General features: G+C 38.3%; 1 protein-coding gene across 3 annotated transcripts in view; it reads left to right on the top strand.

Annotated features, from left to right (window-relative positions):
• The first annotated feature begins 1,849 nt into the window (after window positions 1-1,849).
• Window positions 1,850-27,874, top strand: part of disp1 (dispatched homolog 1 (Drosophila)) — a 30,568-nt gene continuing 4,543 nt past the window's right edge. Inside the window, exons 1-8 of one of the 3 annotated variants that reach the window (XM_053647637.1) lie at window positions 1,850-2,385; window positions 2,469-2,596; window positions 11,875-12,386; window positions 16,783-16,812; window positions 17,386-17,509; window positions 19,317-19,444; window positions 24,736-24,833; window positions 27,733-27,830. In XM_053647637.1, the coding sequence (XP_053503612.1) occupies window positions 11,893-12,386; window positions 16,783-16,812; window positions 17,386-17,509; window positions 19,317-19,444; window positions 24,736-24,833; window positions 27,733-27,830 (972 nt within the window). In that variant the 5' untranslated portion in view covers window positions 1,850-2,385; window positions 2,469-2,596; window positions 11,875-11,892. Of the gene's footprint in view, window positions 2,386-2,468; window positions 2,597-11,874; window positions 12,387-16,782; window positions 16,813-17,385; window positions 17,510-19,316; window positions 19,445-24,735; window positions 24,834-27,732; window positions 27,831-27,874 lie in introns of those variants that run through there. The other 2 variants (XM_053647631.1, XM_053647643.1) reach the window with 2 other exon arrangements.

Genomic DNA, 27,874 nt, shown 5'->3' with positions numbered 1-27,874 from the left:
TGGATGGATGGATAACCTCAGCTGACAACAAAAAAACACAACAGATTTCAATATGTAGTCATTTGTTTTCTCCAAAATGTACACCAACATTCAGAAACCAGGTGGGTAAAAAAATAACACACTTCCTACTTCCACAATCATTAAGAGAGTAATTAGCAGCCAGGTGTTACTAATGAAGTGCACAAGTTTAGTTAATTATCAAAAAGTGTGACAATGTCTATAAAGTTCTGGAACACTAGCCATAACCACGCAGAAACAATTGTTGCTGCTCATCAATCTGGGAAAGGTTACAAGACCATCTCCAAACAATTTGAAATTCACCATTCTACAGTGAGAAGGATTGTTTGAAAATGAAGAGCAACTTCAAGTTGCCAGTCTTCCCAGGAGTGGGTGTCCCAGCAAATTCAATCCAAGGTCAGACCGTTTAAAAACCTAAGAGCTACATCATGTGAACTATAGGCCTTTGTTAGCACATTAAATGTTTATGTTCATGACAGCACAATCAGAAAAAGACTGAACAAGTATTGCTTTCATGGAAGCGTGGTTAAGAAAATAAGAATAGGGTGCATGACTTTGTTTGCAAAACTGCATCTGAACAATCCACAAAAAGTTCTGGAACAATATCCTTTGGACTGATGAGACAAAGGTGGAGATCTTTGTTTGGTCATCATGCACAGCGCCATGTTTGGCGGAAACACAGCGTATCACCACAAACACCTCATACCAACTGTGAAGCATGGTGGTGATGGGGTGATGTTTTGGGCTTGTTTTGCAGCCATGGGGCCTGGGAAACCTGCAGCCATTGAGACAACGATGAACTCCACTTTATACCAGAATTTTCTTGCATGAGGCCATCTGTCTAGCAGCTTAAGTTGGGCTGAAATTGGGTCATGCAACAGGACAATGATCCCAAACACACCATCAAATCAACATCTGAATGGCTAAAGAAGAAAAATATCAGGTGTTGAAATGGCCAGGTCCAGGGATCTTAAGAGAGCTGTTTATAAACGAATGCCCTTAAACATCAATGGACTGAAGCAATGTTGTAAAGAAGCGTGGGCCAAAATTTCTCCAAAATGATGTGAGAGCCTGATAAACTGTCAGGTGGTTCTACAGGTTACTGAATTATAGGATGTGCTTATTTTTTCCCACCTGGTTTTTGACTGTTGGTTTAATTTTTGGGGAAAATGACTGCATATTAAAAATCTGTCATGTTTTTTTTTGTGACCTTTGGTTTGTTTGAGGTTATTTGTTTGTTTGTTTTTTTTGTAGAAGTTGGCGAAGACACAATTGTTATTTAGGCCCTGATAAATAAAAATATTTTAAAAAATAAGTGGAGTGAGGAACAGTGACAGCATGCATGAATGGAAGTATGAAACACACCACAGCTATGCGTAAATGACGCATTGATGGAACTTAATGGCATTAAATGGTGTTCGTATTAAACATCTTAAGAAGCAGGAAAATAAGGTAGACTGGGAAATATAGAAAGCAAATACTAACCCTACAGTATGCAGAGACATTTGCTTAGTGTACTTTATTCCTATAATTATAGAAATTGTTGTGTTATGAATTGTTACGCTGATACTGCAAGAAAGAAATTATTAAATGTAAATAAAATTACATTTGGCTAAAAAAGTGTTCATTTCCCCTATCTATGGACACCATATACACTATGTATATACACTATATACACACTCACAACATATACACAGGTGATGAAAATGCTGGAAAAACACAGAACTACAAATAAACCACTGGATCCAAGATCACTTCCTCATTCTCACATCCCTAGACGTCATCCTGCTCCAGTGGGAGCCAATGGGAGTGCGTTTGAGGCGGGCTAACATACGGGGACGTTCCGGGGTCTGCACCCAATCAGAGCTGCGGTTGTGGGTGGGACTGGGACTGTAGTACTTGGTACTCCTCCTCATGTACTCCAGGAAGCTCCAGGAGGAGGTGCGTGGAGTTGGATATGAAGGAAGAGCCTACAGACTTCTCACTGAGGAAGGTATCCACGGTCTCTCCAGTGGTTGAGAATGGGAACTTTCCCGTTACAGCTGCTGTAGACAGCCAATCACAAGGCAGTGGGGAATCTGGTGGGGAATGGCGTTGGGCCTACGTGTTTCTGAATCTCTCACAGCACCATTAGGACACTGTGTGTGAGTGTCAATGGGATTTTTTTTTTTAATGCGAGAAAATAATTCAGAACCTTTCCTTTGTTGATTTTTTTTTTAAACTACCGCTGCTTGTGGAGCTCACCACCAAGGTGCACAAAATAAATACATTTAAAAAAGAAAGAAAGAAAAGAAAAGAAAACAACAACAACAACAAAAAAAAAAACAACTTCAACTCTGACAACAATTTCTGGCAACAAAGATCCAGGTAACGATTTATGAATCGTCTTTAATCCGTCTCGTGCGCGTCATTGTTCTGAGGAAATGCTCATCAAAAGATAACACTTCCAGATATTCAAGCTGAAATGCTACAGTGTAACCCGCTATTAAAGAAAGAAAACAAACAAACCAACAAATAAATCGAGGACTGTGTGAACCGCCTGCAGTGTTTGTGCTGAAAGTTTGTCGACTCTTGGAAGGTAAATAATCCGAGTGGAAGAGAGCTGTTTTTCTTCATATCGCTGAATCTTTGCTCCCAGTTCGGGAAGTGCGTTTAAGACATAAGAACCCAACACACACACACACCACTACACTTGTGCATCTTTTTGTGAATTGAGTTAAGTCTGTTCAACTTTCTGACGTTTTTCACTTAAGTCTGTTTCTTTCTCAAACCCACACAAGGGAAGCATTTTTTTTCTCTCTTTGGTCTCAGATTCCAAGCTTCTGTCTAGTTTTAAATAAAAGGATACAAAGTGTTAAAGGTGCAATAGTTAATATTCTTCATTTCTTATTTGTGGAAATGATAAAATAATAACTGGTAGGCATGGTCTCAGAACAAGTCTATTCCCTACCTCAGTTTGGAAACCTGGCCTCCTGTCCGGAATATATGTTTGTGTTTTTGTATTGTCTTCTTATCAATCATTGTGTAGCCACGCCCCCAACACTTCATTATAAATCATTATGAGGAGAAGTTGCATGTTGATAGAGCTTTAACTAAGTGATGTTATGACAGTCCTCGCTAATGGTAACTCCAGTGAGACAACACTTAAAGCCACTTTTCCACTGCACGGTATGGTACGGTACGACTCGGCTCGCTTTACTTTTCTGAGCTTGCTTTTCCACTGCAGTTTGGTGCCGCGTCAACATGGGTGCCGTCTTCCACTCGCCTTCATGCAGGAATAATGTTGTATTATCGAAGCCCTGTATAAATACATGGTCAGGCCGTATTCCAAATGCCTTTTCTGTTCACTGAACACGGACCCTATTAAGGATGTAAAATAACGGTGTTCTAGAACCTACGTAGTGCTCTATGTGACTAAGTTAGATTCAGCCGCGACAGGAGTGACATCGGTAAATGCCTGTTTGGAAATCAGTAACAAGCGAGATGTAACAGTGTACAGTATTGTAGATTGTTACAATCGTTGTTGTAATCTGTAAGACAGAAACCTTTGTTGTAATTTTATCTGTAATGAGATAAACGATGCAGAATTTTCAATTAATAGAATATTACCGTACACAAAGTATGTATTAGATGACACACATTTATTCAGGCAAAATGCAGAACCACTCCTTAAGTAGAATTCCCTACTCACTCAGTGTGTGGCTCACATTTGGTATGGGCTCGGAACCTCGACCGAGGTGGTGCTGAAAAAAGTACCAGGTGCTATCCACAGTGGAAACCCCCCCCCCAAAAGTGAGTCGAGTTGTACCGTGCAGTGGAAAAGTGGCATTAGTTTCGGGCCACTAATTTGATTGGTTTTTTCAAGAGTAACTACATTTCCTATAACCGCACTGCGACGTTTCACTGTGTGCTTCACTCCACTCGTCTGTGTTCGCCAGGTAAAAATTCCACTTCCTAATTACTACAGTAGAGTTTGCAACATCATCAGCGGACATGGCAAAGGATCATTTTCAGGAATATAACTTTTGGCTTAAAATGTGAAAGCTGATTTCACCGGCAGTACCTTTAACAGGAATATGCAAGTCAATTTGCGCTATAGAGCTGCAACAACTAATCAATAAGTCAGTCTGTGCACGGCACAGGGTACATTTACTGCTTAAGTTACTTCCGTTCCGAAAACACGCATTGGAGAGTAAATACTAAAGATGTGTCCCAAATGACATACTACACACTTACCCTGTGCACTGTGTACTCTATCGTCTAGTGTATGAATTTTAGAAGGGTCATATCGTCTCAAATGAAACACTGGTGTTTTTTTAAAAAAACTACTAACCGGAAGTATAAGCCATTTCTCAGTTGACAGCGTATGACGGAAAACGCACGTACCCAACGTTGCCTCAGTCACCATCAGACAGCGGCGTAAAGCAGGGTAGCATTTTAAATGAAATGTCGCGGAGAAGATTGTAACCTGTAAACATTGCAGAATGGAGCCTGTGTAGCATGGAAGCACGACAGTGATGCACGAGCACAAACATGTTTATATCCAGAATGCTCCACTGTTTAAGGGGCTGGGGAAACTGGTGCGTCTGGCTTGAACGATTTAGTTTAATTCCAGTTTGTGATTTATATGCAGTATTTGCGTGCTTGCAGTGTAACTTCTGTCGTTTATTATAACGGAAGTGATCTATTCGTAACGAGGCCGTCTTGCTCCTCCTTTGCAGTGTAGACGTGGTGATCAACAGTGTAGCGGGAGTAAGATCGGTAATGTCTAATTAAAATGGTATGATCAAAGTAAACACAAGTAAAATAATATTTAAAGGCAGTGAGTAACAGAAACCACAAGGTGCAGTTAGATTTTATTATTAATTTAGGACTGTAGTTGAATTATATGTGCTTTTTTCCATTAAAATAATGCACATATATAAATATATATATATAATAATGTGTGTATATATGTGTGTGTATATATATGTATGTGTGTGTGTGTGTGTGTGTGTGTGTGTGTGTGTATATATATATATATATATATATATATATATATATATATATATAAAATAATGTGTGTGTATATATATATATGTATGTGTGTGTGTGTGTGTGTGTATGTATGTGTATATATATATATATATATATATATATATATATATATATATATATATATATATATATATATATATATATATACACACACACATTATTTTATATATATATATGTATGTATGTATGTATGTATGTATATTTATACATATAGATACGAATTTCTATATAAAATCCAAATTTTTATGTAATTATAAATAATATAATTGGACAAACAGTTATGAAATTATAAAACTTTAACAAGTTTTATATAAGAGGGTTTATGTTTGCAACATTCAGTTTGTGGATTTTATTTTCAATAAATGGAAAAAATGGTACTGAATGTTTTCCTCCCCAATTTGATTACTCAAAGAAAAAAAATCTGCTGATTAATCAATCATGAGAATAATTGTTAGTTGCATCCCTAGTGCACTAGCTGATGATCTGCTATAAAGTGAGTTTGGCTTCTTCAGGATCTATGTCTGCAAAAAAATAAACAGAACATTTGTCCACATTGTGTCTGAAATGTCACTCACTTGATAGTAATTTCTTGTTTCTAGAACTGTTGTATAAAAGCAATATCGCATGAGTAAGAGTGGGGTTCTACTGAATATCTTGCTCATGCTTATAGCCGAATCACAGCCGTGCCGATATTCAGTGTAAACGCACTCTTGCTTGTGCGATATTGTTTAATTGCACCGCTGTAAGTTTTGGGGGCAGAGCTTTGATAAACTAAAATAAAAACCATTCAAATCTTATTCAACTCTACTCATTTAACCACTTAAAACCTGAGATATTTGTTTCCTTACCTGCCTGCCATTTGTTTTGTCTCTCTCTCTCTCCTCATATTTCTGATTTGGGGTCTAAATGGTGTGTGCAATTTTTACAAAAATTTTGCAAGTCAAAAATATTTCATAAATACACTGGCATTATATGGGATTTCAACATGGGTCTCTGTACTGACAAAAGAACAAATATCCATGTACATGAAATTTCCTAATAATGGAAGTCTAAGGGGATTTCTTGGTTAGATTTTCTCTAAGGCAGTAGTCATTTACACTGTGTATATTTGTGACATTAATTAAAAAGAGACACCCATTATTGTCTTAGGAGCGAAAGCTTTTAGGATGACTGACATGAGACCATGAGTCTGACCAGAGGTTGTTTCTATATGGTTATAGAATCTTTTGAACAAAGGAACAATACAGTAGAAAGTAATTCTGGTTAATTAAGCTTTCCGAAGGTTTTGTGGTATTCACAAAAAGTAGTCCCGTCTCTTAATGGGTAATTTGTTTAGATGTAGAACTTAATTTTGAAAGACCTTTGACGCACAGACCTTTTGTGAAACTGTCTTACTTTAGTTTAATGAATTTGAGTCATAAACATAAAAAAAAAACCCCACCTCGAACTTAATGAAAGCACTGACCTTAATATTTAGAAAGGCCTTTGCTGTTAAAGAAAAATTGCAGCCATATTGTTGCGTAAGTAAAAATGATCGAAAACATGGCATTTTAAAGCAGACATCAGAACTGTCAGGCAGAATTCTGACTCGTACATCAGACTCGTATACAAAAGAAGGTCCAGCTATAAATGACAGTGAGGTATTTTTGAGTGATGACTCGCACTAGCGTACTCGGACGTTAAATTGCGCTCCTGTGTAAAAGTTGACAGGTCTGGTGATCTAATGTATTCGGAGTAAATGTCACTGAAAATAATGTACTAATGTAGCGACTATTAAATCGTTATATCACACAAACCTGGTAGTTCTGCTGCGCAGAAAAAGTGAGCACCACTCCATCAAGTCTATAACTGGCCGCTCTGTCAGTGACTGGTCATCTGTGTTGATTCTTTCCGCAGTAGGTATTTTTCCATCTTGGACCAGGTTGCGCTCTTGAAAGAGCATTTCATCTCTTTTACTAAATCGTCTCCTTGGTTCACAAAAGATCTGGGCACTCTTGCAGCCAAAGGGCGTCAGTATAAATATCTGGCCTTGCTAACTGTGCATTAACAAATATATGAACATTATTATTTGACTACAACAATGCTCTTAAGTCATCATGTTATTCTCGTATAATAAATGAAGACTCATTGGGGGGAAGTAAGCTGTTAATAATAATATTTGCTTCATTCCTGCCTCTGACCCCAGTGATTTTCCGTGTGTGTGTGTGTGTGTGTGTGTGTGTGTGTGTGTGTGTGTATAAATATAAATAATATTCTCCCTCCGCCTGTCTATCTAGCGTCACAACAATCTTTTCTGATTTCCAATATGATGGCCTCTACTTGCTCTCTTAACCCCGTCGCTACGTAATGTCTAAAATATTGACTACGTTTACATGGACAGCAGTAATCTAATTATTGAGCTTATTCTGAATAAGACAATATTGTGATTAAGGTGTTTACATGAGTCGCTTTTAGAATATTCCTTTCATGTACCCGTTTTACATGTTATAGAACATAGATCGATTAACAGTACACGTCATTATATCACCACGCCACGCCGTCCGATGTTCCCTCCAGAATTTCACGTATTGACATACAGTTCGTCTTCGTTATGGTACCGTATACAGTTTTGGGTGTTTCATTTTTAAATTTACGAAAGCTTCAAGGGCAGTTAATTATTTGTCATGCTGTATGTGCAAATAGACAACTGCTTGAAACCGTGGACTGCGTTCAAAACCGCGTCCTTACCAACTATATAGTAGCTGAGATACATGTATTTCACTTACTGTAAGTGCGGTAAGTATGCGGTTTGGGACGCAGCCGTGCTCTCTTGTTTGCCGTAAAACGGTTGCGCACTGCCGTGTGTGTACATGTCCTATCACAAAATGCGGTGAAAACTCCCACACGATGTTAATAGTGTGATTAAGGTGTGTACATGTCTGTAATACACGTCGATAATGCGACTAAAACAGGAATACTCTACACATCTTAATTCGATTTGTGTTTACTTCGAGTATGACTTTAGTCAGATTAAGGTAATAAAAAAATTGCTGTTTCCATGGTAGTTTCTTAATCAGAGTATTGTCTTAATCGGGTTAATATTGGATTGTTGTTGTTCATGTAAGCGTACTGATTGTCCTGCAGTATGCCAACTGTCCTGCAGTATGCTTTGTCCCTTTGTAACTAAAAACTGCTGTTGTGTCTCCAGATCCTAAAAGAACCAGGTGGAACATTTTTGAGAGCCCTTATAACCTAAGTCGATCTGGCACAGATCTTTTTAAACAAAGAACTTTCAGGGCCCAACACCCCCCCCCCCCCCCCCCCCACTGCATTTATATGCTGCCTCCTGGATATATAACTAGGACATATGGGTGAGGATTTGACTATTATGAAAGTGACATACAAATTTATATCCTATCCACAAGCCCCAACGTGACTGATTCCACATTGATCCTCTCTGTTTACTTAAGTGACTGCACGATATTTTGAAACTCGCCTGTTCAAAAGGTTATTTTGATTGGGACATACTCATCCATGAGTAAAGCAAAAACGGTAAACTGAACCCCAGACAACGCTCCAGTATCTCCATCCTGTCTGGATTGAAACCGTTGAACTAAGACCCAAACTATACGATGTAACCCTCTCCTATTCTAAAACCAGTGATGGAAATGGGTGCAAATGAAGGTTAAATGTGTGTATTAATTTGATGATGCTAATATATAACTTTAATGTATAATATCAGACAACTGAAATATTTGACTGCAGTTTATACTTAATTATTGTAACTGACTCCAACCAGTGGCCTTTTAGTTCAAATGTTGGAAGTAGATTTGTGCACTATTTTATTTTTTCCTGATCGCTATTTCCAGTTCAAAATATTGCCGTAAATGGTTTAATTGTAAAGAACCACTAGCCTAAAGAGGCAGGAAAATAAACATTTCCATCATTTCAGGTTTAAGGAGAGTAGGGTCGGCGTAGTCATGTTATCACAAAAGCACAACACTAACGATTTTGCAGTAATGCACAGTAAACAGTTAGAAAAAAAATAACGGCATAATTTAATGTTCAGGTGGTCGACATTTTCACTGTTGAAGCTGTTTACAGTGTTGAGCAGGAGCACATGAGAGGCCCATTTTAATAAATATTGTTAACTGATGTCAAATCTTCTTTCTCCGTTTACCGTGACAGAACGCGAGGGATGAGTTTGGGGAAAGCGGGTGGGGCTTCCAGGAAGTGTCTGTTAATATCAGAAAGCTCCCAAAACATGCAGATCATTCCAGATTCGCATGTTGATTGACTCATCTTCTACTTAAAGAGATGAAGACTGCACTTTTGAGTGATAACTCATACTTTGTGTTACCTTTCCTGAATTTTTTTTTTTTTTTTTTTTTTTTTTTTGCGCCTCCACACCGGGCTCAGAAGGCTCTGAGAGCTGTTCTCTGAGAGCTGCTATAATGGGTGGCATTTATTCTATTCAGTTTTACTTCCACAGACAAAAATAAGAAAAACATTCGGCCTTGCGAGAGACACGGTCTCTCCCTGCAGCTCATGAACACTCATGTTCCCAACCCCACCCCCAAAACTACAATACCCACAATGCAGTGCACCTAAACATTAACCCATTAACTCTCTAACACTAGCGCAGTACAGTGTTTTTGTAGCGCTTCAAGGCAAAATGTATAACAGTTGGCAGATCTGGTAATATAATGTAATTGGCGATAAATGTCATTAGGCATCGTGGCAATGTAACATTGTGTAGGGACGATAATATCCCAGACCTTCCTCTACCAAAACTATACTGATATTTCTATCGCTAGTCCTTTCTAATGCGTGTATGCACATCTCTAATGCTATAGTCTTCCGATATTCCTTTTTTTTTTTTTTTTTTTTTTTTTGTTACTTCCTGATCAGGATTGCTGGCAGATCCAATGCAAATAGGTCCCTAAACAAAAACAAACACATGTAGTGGCAAGTAAAGAAAATGCACCGTGTCAGTTTTTAGTTTCAAGAAAGTTCTTAAAACCTGCATATATAGAAGCGCTTTAACACCAGTAGTTAGAGTGCTCTCTGGCTGCTGCTCTTACTAACATCATCTCTATAATTATAGTGCAAGTAATGCTCTTCAGTACAGCTGTATGATTAAAGCTAAGATGTCTCCCTTGAAGCCTGACCACATCAGCAAAAAAAAAAAATAATTCATGCTTCTAGGTGTCAGGAGTCCTGCATGATGATTATGCAGCAAAAGATTGTGAACACTTCTATAACTCAAGTGAATACGAATGATACCTGTAAATATGGACATTTATGCCTTTTGTTTCATGTCTTCCATCCCGTCATCAAAGGAACGCTGAGCATCTTTGAGGACTCCGTATGATGATCACGATGTTAAGGTCATTTCAGGACTGATACAGCAGGATATATCTTCTCAAAAGACACGGGTCCCTTCTGGACAAGTGTCCTCCGTAAAACTTTTTATATACATTTCAATTTATATCAATTCATATCCTCCTTTTTCCATTTTTGACACAATAATAGTATCCTAGCTTTGTGTATCAGCTAAGAACGGATAATGAACCGATATTTACATCTCTATGGTTATAGAGCCTGCTTTCTGCAAGCTTTTATTGCTTGCCAAGTTAAGTGAAACATCAGAGGTGCAAATTTGCAAGGGGATCTCCTGTACACAGCGGTCTCAAAGTCAATCCACTGTTTTTTTAAATTGTTTTTTAATAGGATTTAGATGTGGGCTCTGACTGGGCCATTCCAAAACGTTGATCTCCTTTATCTGAAGCCATGCCTTTGTTGAGTTGGATATGTGTTTTAGGTCGTTTACACCAAATGGCTCAACTTTAGTCTCATCAGACCACAAAATCTTATTCCAAATGCTCTCAGATTTTCAAACTTGGCCTTTCTCAGAAGTGGCTTCCTTCTGGACACTTTTCTATAGATGCCTGATTTATGAAGAGCTGATTAGGTTCAAAGGTTCTCATATTTCAGTGTTGTAGCTGGATTCATGGACACTTTAATGACAATTGCCCTTCTGTCCCGAGCACTCAGATTGGCCTGATCTTGGTGATGTTTAGTCACGTCCATCTTTTTCCTCCTAGCAACTTCCTTTCAAAGCTTCATGGCCAGTTCCCTGGTACAAATAATCACAGGACTTATCTGATCTACTGTTTTAGCTGTGAGACCTGCCAAAGTCAGAGGGACTTGTTGTTCAAGCATGCAATTGGACGCAGGTGGATTTAGAATCAACACCAGTGTACCCTGTTTATTTAGTGTGAGCACTCAAAAATGAAATGCTAGTCCTAATTTAGATTGCTAAAAGAAAGGGGGAAGAATACTAAATTAATATATAAATTATACTTAATTCCCACCGTGGCCCTGTGTGTGTGGAGTTTGCATGTTCTCCCCGTGCTGCGGAGGTTTCCTCCAGGTACTCCGGTTTCCTCCCCCAGACCAAAGACATTCATGGTAGGCTGATTGGCATGTCCAAATTGTCCGTAGTGTATGAATGGGTGTGTGAATGTGTATGTGAGTGTGCCCTGCGATGGATTGGCACCCTGTCCAGGGTGTACCCCACCTTGTGCCCGATGCTTCCTTGGATAGGCTCCAGGTTTTCCCGTGACCCTGAAGGAAGGATGGATGGATGGATGGATGGATGATACTTTATTTCAATAACATATATATGCTATTGATGATGGGAGCAAGATTGTCTTTTACAGTGTTTTCTTTTTTTTTTTGGTTTGCTTTCTTCTGTCTTCTCTTGAATGAAACAGTAAATTGAACCATATAATGGCAAGTGATTATTTATTTATTTTTTGTCATCTTGATTTTCAGGTGAAGGATACAAGCCCTATGGATCTGACTGAGGCTTCTATTAACCTTCCGCCACTCAATAATGGTGGAGTCCCTCAAAGCATGAGTGCTACTACGCCAAGTGAGCCTGCCAGCTCTGTTGCCGAGTCTACACTGGAGACCAATGAGAATCTAGAGCAGAAAGCGAGAACAATGTCTAAAATTGAACCACCTAGCCAAAATAGTGTCAAGCAGAACTGCTCTATCCAACCATCAATGTCGTCCACATCCCGATGCTCAGCGTTTTTGTCACAGTTCAATTCTCCAAAGCTGTTGCCCACCTCTCTTCCAAATCATTCTTCTCCCTGTTGCCCTTTTCAAGAGCCTGAGTGCTGTAATGGGAACCAGCAAGAAGGCAGCCTTTTCCCGGGGTCCTTGCATGGAAGAAGGGCCCTTCACATGAGCCCTTGCTGTGTGCAGGGGACACCTAGTTTCTGCATGCAGCACCAGTGGCAGGAGCGTTTCCAGAACCAACCAAACATGACCACATTCAGGTAACGGATTTCTGGTTGTAAGCGATGTAATATTTCCTCCCTTTCTTTTTCACTCGTGATTATCTTCTTCAGATCATGGTCATCTCAATACTCATTTATAGAAGCAGACGTGTCAGAACATAATAGACCAGAATTCACTCGGATACTGTGGAGTGAGACCTTTCAGTGCTTTTGAAGCTCATTAGTAGTATTTTATAATGACTGAGAAGTTTTACTGAAGTCAAAAACTTAAGCTTCTGTCTCTGTATCCTGCAACTAGTTATTTTGATAATAACTAATTATTTTGATAATCCATGAATATTTCCATTATTTCTCGATTAATCGATTAATTGGATTGAATTTTTACAAATACGTTATTTCACATTCTGCCCAATGTTGTCCTGCAAACTTAAGGCTATAGAAAAGGTATTAAATATATCTGTGTGCGCTATGCTATATATTGTGCAAAGGATTTTAAAAAATATTAACATTATATTTTGAAAACAAAAAACAACTGATTGTCTACAAGCTGGGGTGCCTGGGGTTATCCACAGTGACGTCACAGGCCCAACTAATCCATAATGAAACTCGTTGTCAATTATTTTAATTATAGATTATTATCGATTAGTTGTTGCAGCCATACATGCAACAGGGTAATATTTCTTAGCTTGGCATTGTTTCTGAGCGTAATGCACATTATCCTCGTAATATTATCTACATGATCTTCAGCTGAGTCTGCACATGATGTCAGTGAAGGATCCTTGAAGTGTTACTGCATAAATGAAAGCTTCATTCTAGTCCTCATTTCAGCAACTCCCATCCTATAGTCGTAACTAGCTTTGCTTTGGTCTTTACACAACTGGTTATAAAATTGTTTGAATTACTACATTTAATGTTTTAGTCCAGTGTTTTCAATTTTGTCATTTAAAAAAAATTCATAAAGTCCTCTATGGAGCATACAAAATTCATGCCTGTATTCACACCCATATAACAAAATAGCATATCTGTATAACAAAATTCATGCACCTGTAGTGTGACATCATCAAGCCCATTTAAAGCAGACTTTACACTAGACAGAGCTTGTGCAATGGCTTGATTAAAGTTCACATGAAATCTCTTGAACTATTGTGATTTAAAAAAATAATAATAATTTAAGTCACAGCATGTGTGGTCTCACAGTTTCAATGGTAAAAACAATAAATAATAATAATAATAGCGGTAGTTTATATTTAATAAATGGCTAAATGACCAAGGTTTATAACAAAGTTTTTTCACACCATAAAAAAACAATGGAAACCAAGTTTACTCTACTAGCGCTGACCCTGAAGAATATTCTAATTACAGATCAAATTTCTAATTTTACATTTCTGTCCAAACTGCTAGAAAGAGCGGTTTCCTCTTCATTATCTCACTACCAACAGTCTCTTTAATCCGTTCCAATGCAGCCTTTCCCTGCTCTACTGCTCCGTCACACAAGGTGTCACTCAAGGATCGGTCACTGGCACCTCGTGTTCACCATACATGCGGTATATGCTTCCTCTTGGCCAGATCTTTCACAAATACACATGCTCTTTTATCTTTTATCCAAGTTTGATCCATTTCTTTTTGTTTGTTTTTCCTTTTTTCAAACATGGTATTGTTTTGTTGTCAATAGAATGTTCCCCTTTGAACATTTTCAAAGCTAGTTCACACAGTGTGAGTTCACACAGTTCCACTCTCCTTCGGGGTGGAGACTGAAATAACAAATTGAACCAACGTTTTTTTTTTTGATTATTATTATTATTATTTTTTATATACAAATGTTTGGGGGTTTTTTTTCCCCCTGAAGATACACAACCAAATTCTCCCATAATAACATCGCTGACCAAAGACTGAGCTCTTCTGACATTTGCACTTTCACGTCAACAAATAAACAGCCATAAGGAATCTTGAAAACCTTCAAATGTACTTGCAGTTACCTGGATACATTTGTCGTGAAATCAAGTACTAAAACATCATACACAAGCCTGAACTTTTTCACCTGTGATTTGTTTTTCAATTGAAAGCCCCGTTTATGTTGAACAGTTTGGTTGTGCGAGGTTATTTCAGTTAAATAAAGTTTGCCACACGAACACCTAAAAATACCAAGGTGTACTCTCTAAGCCTAACCCTTCCTGTTTGTCATATAGAGATGTTGCATTTTCATGTTCAGGAGCTCAAGGCCAATTGTCCGATATTCTCGTTAGCGCAATATCTCAAGAACAAGTCGTTAAATGTTTTGTGGGATTCATATGGAATTAGCATCGTAACCAGCTGATGAACTGATTAGATTTTGGAAACCCATCCAAACAGGGTAAATGTCACAGCAAGGTCAAATATCTGAAGTAATCTTTCATCAGTCGCTTTTTTGGTTTGAAGTATATCTTCAAGGTGTTTGAGACATACAAATTAGTAAAGAGATGGACTAGACTTGTCATCCGTGCCGTTGGCATAGTGTTCTACTTATTTGGTCTCATCAGTCCCTCCAGGACATTGCGATTGTGCGATTGCAGAAATTCGACGCAAAATCAGCCTCTTCGATTAACGTGCATTAAATATGAGTACAGCTAAAAGGTCTCATTTATCAACAGACATCACTGTGAAAGACCGTGCAAAACAGATTTCGCCAATTTGAGTAATTTTCCATTTAAAAAAAAAAGCACAAACAACTCGAAATCCGGACTGACTTATTATTTAATTACTTTCTGTTGAATAGATACATTTTGTTTATGTATTCATTCAAATCATTTTGGGGCGTTTTAATGAATTTATGTATTTATACCTGTATGACTCTAGGACTCGCACTGTGTGAAAACACCGTGTAGGTGATGTAAACTATAGCAAATAAATTTTTCTAAACATCCATCAGGTTTAGTAGTTGCTACACAATATATTTTCCCCTGTTGTGTGTGTTTGAGTTTTTCCAGGGCATAGTGGTAGGTTCCACATGAATTAAAACAAACCAAAAAACTCAGATTGTGCCATTGCATTACATTCTTAACGGGCACAGGACAGTATCAGAGTAGAGAAATTGTTAGCAGTCTCGGTAGGGGGGAGCAATAGGCTAGAAGACTAAAAACCCTCATGTCAGAGAGTTCTGCTGTATTGTCTATTTGGAGTCAGTAAACCCAGGATTAAGTGAGGAACATAACAGAAGAAGGCATATGTAGATTTTTAAGAGAGCTTGTAAGTGCTCAAGGAAAGGAGCTTGATTGTGATTATGGCATGCTATTTTTCCATTGCATGCAGACCAAGAAAATAAGCATTCATGATCCAGTTTCTTAAGGAAACTCTAAGAATATAGTTTAATTTTACAGGTATCTGTGGGCTTGATTCGTCATTCGTCAGTATTACACAAAAAAATGATGGATGGGTCACAATTACTTTGTGTTCATAATTTCAGTAACTTTTCTGTGAGTTCCCATCATGATTATGAAAAACAAACGAACAAAAGGAAAGGCTGTTTTTGTTAGACCACCATTACCAGAGCTCTATTACAGGTCATTCTGCAATATGCCGTAAGTAAATAAAGGAAACAGTGTTTTTCACATTGAAATTGATCCAGTTTTTCTTTATTGGTTTGATTTTTAATTGTTTTCCACTAATGGTGGAATTTTAAACGAGTAGAATTTCTAACTTGTATAAGCAGGTAATAAACTCGCTCTGATATTTTATTGAGTTACAGACTCTGTTATGTGTGTCTAAGCTGCACTAATCCTCTTCAGGGCCATCTGTACATGCAAGGTTCCGACTGTTTACATTTATGACAGGGGCTGTGGTGGTTCGTTTGATGCCATCCAGAGTCAGGCTTGGAATCCTAAACAGTTCTCCTACTCTTAAAGACGCCCCTTTCCCAATATCTAATACTACTGTCGTTCACTAAATGCTTAATATTGTATAATAGCAGCCTGGCTGTCTTTTCACAGAATATCCCAACTAGGCAATCATTACAAAGGATTACTTTGGGCTTTGGTGTGCACTTGGAATGCTAGTTGTGTTTTGTAAATATGTCTATGTGAACATTGGGTAACCGCTGGGGATGGTGTTTAAGGATACCAAGTCTGAGCTGGTACAGAGTGACTGCGAACCCTGGTGGGTATCTGAGAGGATTAATGTCACTATGGCCATTGGGCTGCCACTTGATTATCCTGGGTGTACAATTAAATTGGGAAAAAAAAGGAAAAATTATTCATATGGGGCAGTGGTAGCTCAGTGCTCACTTTTTGGCCCTTGAGAAAGGCACTTAACCCTCAACTGCTCAGTTTTTTAAATGATTAGGACATCTGCCAAATGTAATAAATTTAAATGTCAATATTAATTGAAGTAGTAGCCAGTAGGAGTTTGCTTGTCTGTTGCTGTAACTCTGACATGTAACTTTAATGTCTGTCTTGTCCTGTAGCCCTGCAAGACCTTTTCGATTCCCCAAAAGGTAAGATCTCTCTCACTCTTTTATTTTTTTCTCCTTTTTTTCCCTTTTTTCCCTTCTTCTTTTTTTCTTGTCCATCTAAACTTGTATATTACTACTCTACTTGTGCACAATTAATGTCAGCCTCTTTCCAAGTTCTCTTCTGGCTATGCTTGTCTTAGTTATCATTACATTTAGGCGTGAATGCTTCACTCGATTCTAGATTTCCCCCCCCCCCCCCCCAGACAAATCCAAAGATGAATTCCTTCTGAACTGTGGACTAGTTGCACAAATAATTACTTTATCAGTTTTGGCAAAGTGAGAAGCAATGTACGCAATTTGTTTATTTAATGTATTATTGAAGCAAACCTCAAATCACAATTTCCAGTAACCAGATGTTGACTAGACCACATTAGAGTACAAAACCAGCCATCATACCTGACCAATTGTACCAAAAATTCAGTGCTCATATGTTCCGGGAAAAGTCTTGGTCTAATTTAAAATCCTTTCAGGCTAAATCAACCAAAGTGAAAATTTAAATGCCATTTCTTTCTCCTGGAAAGGCATGCTGTAAATAAAGGTTCTTTTTGCTTACAGTTATGCAGAGCTCATTGCTGACTGGCCTGTGGTGGTCCTTGGTGTGTGTACTATACTCATTGTGGTATGCACTTTAGTAGGTGTCCTTGTGCCAGACTTGCCCGATTTCTCAGATCCTTTACTGGTAAGACATTTCTGTTTTTCTCTCAATACAACTGGTATCATGAAAGCTTTCATTCACCTCTTAGGATTGTATTTTGACTCATTTGATAAGGAAACTAAGCTGAAAGATTAATGCTTATAGATCTGAAGGTTTAAACCAGAGGTGCTCCCTCCCAAACTAGATGACCAGAGACTGCACAGTTCAGTAACTTCCCTTGATCAAAGACATGTTATTGGACTGACTAGGTGAATACTAGTTTGTTAGACATGTTGGAGAAGGGAAATAATCCTTATTGGTGTAGTCCTGGCCAACTAGCTATGATTCTCAACTCGAGTTGCTAACTTGAATCTGCCATGTAGGTTTCTCCTTTACAGCAGGAGGGTCTGGCCTTTTTTTTTTTTTTTTTATCTCCTTAGAGGCCACTTTGGTACTTGTTCATTTCCTTGCCATTTTGGATTGGATTACTGCAAATTTCCTCTGGCAGTGCTTCCTCTGTGTCCCATCAGATCTCTGCAACTGATCCCGAATGCAGCTACGTCATGTTTTCCAACATCACCTCAGTGCTTCATTCCCTACACTGACTTCATGAAATTGCCTGTTTCAATTTTAAAGCCCCAGGCAACACAAACAAATGTATTCCGGTCAATTTTAAGTTTTAAATTCCATTAAATTAATGGGAGAGAAAATAGAGAAAGGCTGATGAGGGAACGACTTGACTGATGTGGCATCGCCACCCATTGGTTGATCATTTTTTCAATAAAGCACTCATGTCATTTTTATTCCCTACCCATAAGCTACACTTTTTATTTTGTGCCTGATCAGAATTGGTAGAGCATGTACGATCGGATACTCTTCCCTGCAACATAAACAACTCGGGAACAGTGCTAGTGCTAGAAAAGTGTGTTTAACAGAGCAGAGCTTCTCAAGTTATTGTGTGGTACAGTGTATTGGTATTTTCTGCAACATGTGGTCTATTTTGTACATATTTCTAGTGATATGTTGCTTGTGGAAATCCGCTAAATAAGGTAAAATTGTGGCTTGTGCACTCCACTACTACTTCCCTCTTCCAAAAGCCACATTGATTTAGATGAAGCTTAAAGAAACTTTTCACTTAATGGCATTTATATGAGCAATGAAACAAGTGAAAAATATCAATATCTGATGCAGTTTGCTGGTCATGCACGTAATTTTTTTTCATCAGCTCTATCCAGATGGGGTTACTTTCACTGACTGACGCCTGTCATTTAAACATTTTTCACACATTTTCTCTGGGATAAAACTTGTGACATTAACACAGGACAAGTGAGTTTCCACTGAGTTGTTTTTCATACAAACCTAGGTGTTTGCATAGCACATGTTCATATGTTATATTTGCATTTGGGGTTTGAATACATGGAACATTACTGGATTATTTATGATTATTAACTTGCCAGCATTGAACATTAAATTATTAAGGAGCTGACCGTGACACAACTTCGCGTTTCTTTATTTCTAGAAAGTTTAAACAGTATGTGGAATATGTGAATTTAAAGATTTATACCTGTAGTTATCTTTATTAATAGCCTCTGTAATCCACGTACAAGATCAGTTTTCTGTTTTCTTCATTTGGGAAGTGTGTAATATGACTAAAAATGAAAAATTACAAATTTGTGTATCCGGGTGAGACTAAATGTGATTAGTGAGATTAATGCAAAATTGTTCCTGGAAATGATGGAATTACCCCAGATTTTCTAAGTACAATATTCAGAAGACATTTGTCATTTTTGTTGTTGAGGACATACTGTCATTATTCTCTAAATATAGTTTTTCCCACTGTTTCTCTCCATAGGGCTTTGAACCAAGGGGCACTACAATAGGTCAAAGGCTTGTCACATGGAACAACATGGTGAAAAATACAGGCTACAAAGCCACCTTGGCCAACTACCCCTTTAAATATGCTGATGAACAGGCCAAAAGGTAACACTGTCCTTTTTTTTATCCATCCAAAGTAATTGAGACTATTCTAAACAAAGGCTACCCTGTATTACAAAAGAATATAATTTCATTTTTAGATTCGTCAGTGATTGTCTAATACTTCTGTATTACACTGTCTGTCTTTGCCATTGGGGTTGTCATAATTTTTATGAAGATTTTTTTGCAAGGTCTCGTAAGTGGTCAGTTACATTAGAACATTAACTATTGAAGGAGCAGCTGCCAGTGGTTTCCCTGTATATACAGTGCACTCAACTAATATTGGCACCCTTGGTAAATATGAGCAAAGAAGGCTGTGAAAATTTGTCTTGTTTATATAGGTGTGCAACAATTATTGGCATCCTTTTAGACAATATGTGTTACCTCCCTTTGCCAAGATAGCCGCTCTGAGTCTTCTCCTATAATGCATGATGAGGTTGGAGAATACATGGCAAGGGATCCGAGACCATTCCTTCATACAGAATCTCTTCAGATCCTTCAAATTTCGAGGTCCACGCTGGTGGACTCTCCTCTTCAGTTCACCCCACAGGGTTTCTATGTTGGGGGACTGGGATGGCCATGGCAAGATCTTGATTTTGTGGACAGTAAACCATTTTTGTGTTGATTTTTCATGTATGTTTTGGATCATTGTGCTGCTGGAAGATCCAACCACGGCCCATTTTAAGCTTTCTGGCAGAGGCAGTCAGGTTTTCATTTAATATCTGTTGATATTCGATAGAGTCTATGATGCCATGTATCCTAACAAAATGTCCAGGTCCTCTGGCAGAAAAACAGCCCCAAAACATTAAAGAGCCACCACCACATTTAACCGTGGGCATGAGGTACTTTTCCATATGGCTACTGCTCTGTGTGCACCAAAACCACCTCTGGTGTTTATTACCAAAAAGCTCTATTTTGGTTTCATAGAACCCGATCTCATTTGAAGTTCCAGTAGCGTCTGGCAAACTGAAGATGCTTGAGTTTGTTTTTGGATGAGAGTAGAGGCTTTTTTCTTTAAACCCTTCCAAACAACTTGTGGTGATGTAGGTGACGTCAGATTATTCTTCATTAGTTTTAGAGATTTTCTGACCCCAAGATACAACTAACTTCTGCAATTCTCCAATCTGTGATCCTTGGAGATTTTTTGGCCACTCAAACCATCCTCTTCACAGTGCGTTGAGACAATATAGACACACGTCCAATTCCAGGTTGATTTATAACATTTCCAGTTGACTGGAACTTCTTAATTATTGCCCTGATGGTGGAAATGGGCATTTTCAATGCTTGTGCTATTTTCTTATAGCCACTTCCCATTTTGTAAAGCTCAACAACCTTTTGCTGCACATCACAGCTATATTCCTTGGTCTTACCCATTGTTATGAATGACTAAGGGAATTTGGCCTGTTACCTCATGGTTATACCCCTGTGAAACAGGAAGTCATGGTTGAACAATTTCCTGTTCCTAGTCACCCAGGTGTACTAAAAAAAAAAGTCAAATATCAATGAGAATATACTTCAAATATATATTTCTCATATGAATTCATAGGGGTTCTAATAACTGTTGCACACCTATATTTAACAAAGATTAAAAATAAAAATAAAATTGTATAAACCCATGTTGTGCTTGAATTGTCCATGCAGAGCAGAGTATTTTTCTGATTTCATTTTTGTTGAACAAATGATCAAAAGGTTAAACAATAAAGTTCAAAAAAAAATTCACAGCCTTCTTTGCTCATATTTCCCAAGGGTGCCAATATTAGTGGAGGGCACTGTAAGCACAAGTTTAAAGCCCATGTACAGTACAGCATTTTGTAGTGTTACAGCCTGAAATTGAAATGGACTTAATTTGCTTGACATAACACACAACATTTGGGGGAGCAGAATAATTAAACGTAAAAGAGCCATGTGTTTGTTGCACAACTATTCACCACCTGAGTGAATACTTGGTATCCTTTGGGTTATGTCTTGGTCAGCTGTCATCTGGATCTGGTAAAATTGCTCAAAGTCTGTCAGATTTAATTGAGTTTTGGGCTTTGACTAGGCAATTCTAACACACATTCAGGTTATTGGTCTTGAGCCCTTCCATAGTAGCTTTGACAGTGTGCTTAGGGCCATAGTCCTGTTGGATGGTGAACCTCCACTCCAGTGTCAAGTCTCTTGCAGACTGGAACACATTTACTTCTATGATTGCACAATATTTAGCTTTATCCATCATGCCCTCAACCCTGATGAGTTTCCCAGTTCATGCTGAAAACTGTCCCCACCAAATGATTCTTCCACCACCAGGCTTGGCTTTTTTTCAGTAATGGCTTTCTTCTTGCTACTCTTCCCTGAAGCCCAGCTGTTTGGAGCATTCCTGGCTTAACTGCTTGGTTGTGTCTCTGACTATTGTCCTCCTTACCTGGTCACTCACTATCTTTGGTGGATAACCACCTCTAGGCTGTGTTGATGCTGTGCCATATTCTTTACATTTTTAAAGAATTAATTTAATGGTGCACCATGAAATGATCAAAGTTTGGGATTTTTTAATAACTTTTTCAAAACTGTGTCCTTGACTTTTGATAGCTCCTTTGTCTTCATGATGCTGTCTTTTTTTTAGTATGAAGTAAGTCACCACTTTTATGTTTTATTTGTTATGTTGGAGATTGGGCTATTTTGTGAAATGACATCAATGAATTTAATTTGTATTCCAAGCCTTTTTTGACCTGCATCACTGTGCTCAAATAGAAGAAACTGCAGAATTCCCTTCTCTACCCCACTAAATTGAATGTAGTATTCCACTCTGTGACACAGATCTATTTTTTTTTTCTAAAGACGCCATACGGTTTATTTAGAAGAGTGAAACAGTGCTCCTTTGCCAGCTAGCTAGCTAGAAGGCTGTATGCTAATTTAAGTTCTCATAGCTTGGTTCAGCTAAACTTAACTAGAGTGTTGTTTATTTCTGAGGAATACTTTGTTTATTCTCCCTGCTTGGCTAGCACAGTTGAGCAACAAGATGACTCCAGAATTATTTGGCCACCAGCACATGTAGGGCACGCTCATTGCCAAAGTATGTAGTTGCTCCCCCCTTTTTCCTGAGGTGATTGCCAGTAAAACGGCTGTCTTCAATTACACCCGTCAGATTTGCATTTTGTGTGCATTGATATGGAGAGGTCTTAATGGACTCCAGTATGAGAAGAAGATTACATGCTGGGCTCTTGTATGAGCATGGCAGATAGAGATGGCTAGCTCCTTTCAGAATCCCTGTTATAAGCCTATGATCTTCCAGCAAACTTCCATCCATTGGGCTGTGATGTGCCGATATTGCAGCCATGTACACTTTCAGTGTAGATAGGGACTTGCTACTATCCAGCAGCCACTTCAAAAAGGCTAGCGCTTTGTGAGAAAGGCTTCTCCTGCAGATCAGGGTGCATGCCCATTTCACTGAGAAGAGGGAGTGTCTCTACTGATTAAGACAACCACCGCTGTGGTTGCAATTAACAATCCCAACAAGTTCAATAGGTGGGGTGGGGGGGTGGTTGGGGCTCTTCTGTGAGACTGAGCTTCAAGATATATGTGAGGAGACTGTACATGAACTGAATGGCCTGTTCTCTGGTGGAAGAACATGGGAGCCAGTCTTCCAAATACTGGAGTATCCTGACAGTTATAAGAAGTGACAGGGTGCCCTGCATGCATCTCAAAAACAGCATCTCAATATCCATGGAGCTTAGAGATAGCCTGAAGGGCAAATTTATGTTATGAACTGGCATTAATGCTTTTTCTGGTCAATTCAGCCCTCCATCTTCTTAACCTATACAGGTCTTCAATTATCTGGAAGTTGGTAATTACCCTTGTTTTAACCCTATTTGTGAAAGTAATTTTTGTTATAGCTAATCTCAAGAAATAGATGAATTAATCTTTTTCTTTTTACTGATACTTCTTGTACCCTCTAACTTTGTATTGATAAATATAGATAAGTTAGCTCAATTTTCATATAGAACAGAGAACACCAAAATAGAAAGTAATTGAAAAATATATTATTAATCCTTCTTCTTGACTTTATTGTGCAAGACATTTAGCATTGGAAGTCAGTATACTTAGTTTTAGTTTGTAGCAGTTGGTTTCCGAATCTCTTACCACTAGTAACTGCCATTACTACTATCCTTATCCTTATTTCATTAGGACCTCTAGTGTAGTGGCAGTTATCTCGGAGTCATTTATCTTTGGCTCTATTTACAGCAAAAATATATTATAAAAAACTGATATTTAAAAAAATTGGACTGAAAAGTGCATTTCACTGTACTGGCAAAGCTATCCCTAAAGGTGAGGGGAAAAACTGGTTACTCTGGAACGTCAATTAAAATGCATGCGGTGTGCTAACAATTATATTGAAATTCTTATCATACTGTGCATCTGGAAAGTATTCACAGCTTTTCACTTTTTCCACATTTTGTTATGTTACAGCCTTATTCCAAAATGGATTCAATTAATTATTTTCCTCAAAATTCTACAAACAATACCCCATAATGACTAAGTGAAAGTTTGTTTGAAATCTTTGCAAATTTATTAAAAATAAAAAAACAAAAAAAGCACATTTACATAAGTATTCACAGCCTTTGCCATGACACTCAAAATTGAGCTCAGGTGCATCCTGTTTCCACTGATCATCCTTGAGATGTTTCTACAACTTGATTGGAGTCCACCGCTAGTAAATTCAGTTGATTGGACATCTCTGGAGAGATCTGAAAATGACTGTGCACCGACGCTCCCCATCCAACCTGGTGGAGCTTGAGAGGTCCTGCAAAGAAGAATGGGAGAAACTGCCCAAAAATAGGTGTGCCAAGCTTGTAGCATCATTCTCAAAAAGACTTGAGGCTGTAATTGGTGCCAAAGGTGCTTCAACAAAGTATTGAGCAAAGGTTGTGAATACTTATGTACATGTGCTTTTTTTTTTTTTTTTTTTTAAATAAAATTGCAGAGATTTCAAACAAACTTCTTTCACGTTGTCATTATCGGGTATTGTTTGTAGAATTTTGAGGAATATAATTAATTTAATCCATTTTGGAATAAGGCTGTAACATAACAAAATGTGGAAAAAGTGAAGCGTTGTGAATACTTTCCAGATGCACTGAAAATTAACAGGACCTTGTTAAACACAACAGAGCAAACTTGGGTCGTTTAATTTTTAAAACAAAATAATATCCAGTTTATCTATGTATCACATATAAATAATTAGCAAAGTTTTTTTCCATTATATTGATGCATAAATGTGTAAATTATTTGGCTTTTGTGTTTTTGGCATTGCCTTATGGTTTTAGTCATCAAGAAGAGAGGTGGTCAGAGGATCACTCTGAACGAGATAAAAGACAAGCAGAATGGGACTTCAGTAAAGACAATTTCTTCTGTGATGTTCCAGGTAAAGATTTTAAAGACTATGAAATTTGGCACAAAATGTAATGTAAATATTATTTTGCCCTTCCTAACTGCCAGAGCCACTGTGAAACACCTGGATACATCCATTTATACAGTGGCAAGAAAAAGTATGTGAACCTTCTAGAATTTCATGGTTTTCTGAATAAATTTGTCATAAAATGTGATCTGATCTTCATCTAAGTCAAGGGTATTGACAAATATAATGTGTCTAAAATAATAACACAAAAGAAATTCTGATCCCTCATGTCTTTATTGAGAACAACCAAAAAAAACCTCATAGTGCTTGTGGAAAAAGTATGTGAACCCTTGAGTTAATGACCTCAAAAAGCTCATTGGAGTCAGGTTTTAGCACACCTGGAGTCTCATTAAGAAAATGAGTTTGAAGATGTGGACTACAGCTACTTTGACTGATTTAAAAACCCCTCAGACTTTTGGAGTTTGCTTTGCACGAGAAGCACACGCTTATGTGAGCCATGCCTCACCAAAAAGAGCTACAGTTTGGCAAACATTCTACAAATGGAGACACTTTGGGACTGTTGCTACTCTACCAAGAAGTGGGCGCCCAGTCAAAGTTATAAATTCTAAGGGTTCACTTACTTTTTCCACTGCCATTTTGAATGTTGAATGAGTCTGTTCAATAAAGACGTGAGGGATCAGAATTTATTTTGTGTTATAATTTTAGACACATTATATTTGTCAATACCTTTTGACTTAGATGAAGATCAGATCACATTTTATGACAAATTTATTCAGAAAACCATGAAATTCCAAAAGGTTCACACACTTTTTCTTGTCACTGTATGTGTGCATGCATGCCAAGACTTCCAGCAAAGTCACATATTGACATATGACACAGTATTTGCAATAAACACCACCACCCTACACCCACTTTTTTTTCTTCTCGCTTGTGCACATCAGACTACATGCACATGATGATGAGCCATCAGCGGAGGTGCTTGAGTTGAAAAAGTCTTGAACAGGAGGTAGAGGCATGCCAATGATGCTTTCAGCTGTTGGCACTATCCTCTGTGGGGTCTTGTGTATGGAGATGTTACAATTCCAAAACCAGATAGTTAGTCAGGACGCACTCGATGGTGCCCCTGTAGAATGTGGTGAGGATGGATGGAGGGATGTTGACCTTCTTCAGACGCCAGGGGAAATGCAGGAGCTACTGGGCTCTCTTGGCCAGCTGGTGGTGGTTGTCCAGGTGAGGTCTTTCAGGATGTGAATGCCAAGGAACTTGGTAGCTCCACTGTGGAGCTGCATATGCACAGGGAGAAAATTTGGCTATATCTGATTATTGGGGAGGACGTGTCCCCCTCAGTGTCTATGGTGGTTATGGCCCTGCCCACTGCTATAAAGGTTATCCAGCTATTGAACACCATCACTGGTGGTTAGGAGGGGTGAACACTGGATAACCACTAGGGTCACTTGCAACCTAAGCAAGGGCAAACAGGGCAGTGCTGCTTTTTATATACAAATTTATTTACAAATTTATTGTTCTCATCTACTTTTACAAAGTACAGCCAGAATCTAGAGGTCTGCAACATGTTTAAACACTCTCTGCTCTCCCTGCATCAAGGATTCACTCAGACTTCAAAGTTGTTAAATGCTTTGATAAAATTTTTGTCAGAAGTATTGGAAATAAGCACTGAATTTTAGAGACATTTTGGTCGGTGGCTTTTGGGTATGGTACCTCCATGGTACCCTAGCAGCCCTGCATTGGGCCTTTCCCTTGTCTCTTAATGGAAACATCATAGTAATGAGAAATTCAGTGTAGACATAGTGGAGATAACAAAAGTTGGACTCGAGTCAGTGAATGAGCTGAGCAGTTTAAAGAAAAGGGCTGTGGCTAATTCCCATTGGCACTAATATGGCATTGTTGATATTGTATGAAACTATTAACCAAAGTGAAAATAGACCAACGTGTTCATTAAAAATAAATAATGGATGCTATAGAATATCAAATTAATTATCAATATTGACATACAATTTGTTCAGGGTGAATTCCTCCCTCAGAAGGCCCTCCTTTTGAGTATATGCACAATGCTGACTTGAAATAGGTCTCTCTTTGCTATTGATCATTTCAGCCTTGCCTTCATTGGTGGTTGGATGACTCTGCTGTAACCTTGTAGTTAGATATAGAATTTCTGCCCAAAGTGATGTCACTCATGTTGATTCAACATTGTGCCTCATACAGGCCATACAATATTGCTTAAAGTAGACAGCACCCATCCAATCCTCAGACCCACTGTTTATCTGCCATGGCTGATTGACTGGGCACTCATACTTCTTGTTCAGAGGCATGTCACAATAAGGACTATCTTGTTCATGGGATTTATAGAAAGGTGTCAGGACCTCTATTCAACTACCTGGACGTCACCAGGCACCCTCTCCAGATTTTACAAGGTTAAAGTTGCGCTTTCTAGTCGTGTAAGTGTTAGTTAGGTGGTCATCTCTCAGCATCTTTCAGGGTAAGTCCTAAGTTGAGTCCTGTTCCTCATGAGACTGTTTGCATACATCCATCTGGGTGTTTCACATCACCCCTGGCAGTTTGGAGGGGCAAAATGGAAAGCTAGTTATGTATCTAACTGAGTTTATGAACCTTGGGATAACTGCTAGGGTTCTTCGTTACTCAGAACCTGCACTAACCTGGCAAGAATGTTCCAGGTAAAAATGTATGTTTGTCTGTGGAATTTATTGCAAATCATACGTCACTACATGACTTTATTAGACGTTTTTGGCGTACATGTGCACATGCCCTATGAGATATCCAGGTGTTTCCGGGGGGCTCCTAGCAATTATCTGGGGTTTATAGAACTGCAGTTACATATGTAACTAGCGTTCTATCGAGTAATTATTGTCCAACTGGGTCTTAACAGGTGACGGCTACTCTAGAATTGTGTTTACCTCTGCTGAAGGGAAGAACTTGTGGAATATACACGCTATAAAATCCATGTGCAATTTCGACAATACCAGGGTATGTGTTGTTCTTGAATTCTTGGGTTTTATTATTCCTGTTTT

The sequence above is a fragment of the Ictalurus furcatus genome, chromosome 2 (assembly GCF_023375685.1).
Source record: "Ictalurus furcatus strain D&B chromosome 2, Billie_1.0, whole genome shotgun sequence".
Taxonomy (NCBI): Eukaryota; Metazoa; Chordata; class Actinopteri; order Siluriformes; family Ictaluridae; genus Ictalurus; species Ictalurus furcatus.
The sequence above is the reverse complement of the archived record's forward strand: the minus strand, read 5'-3'. Positions and strand labels throughout refer to the sequence as shown.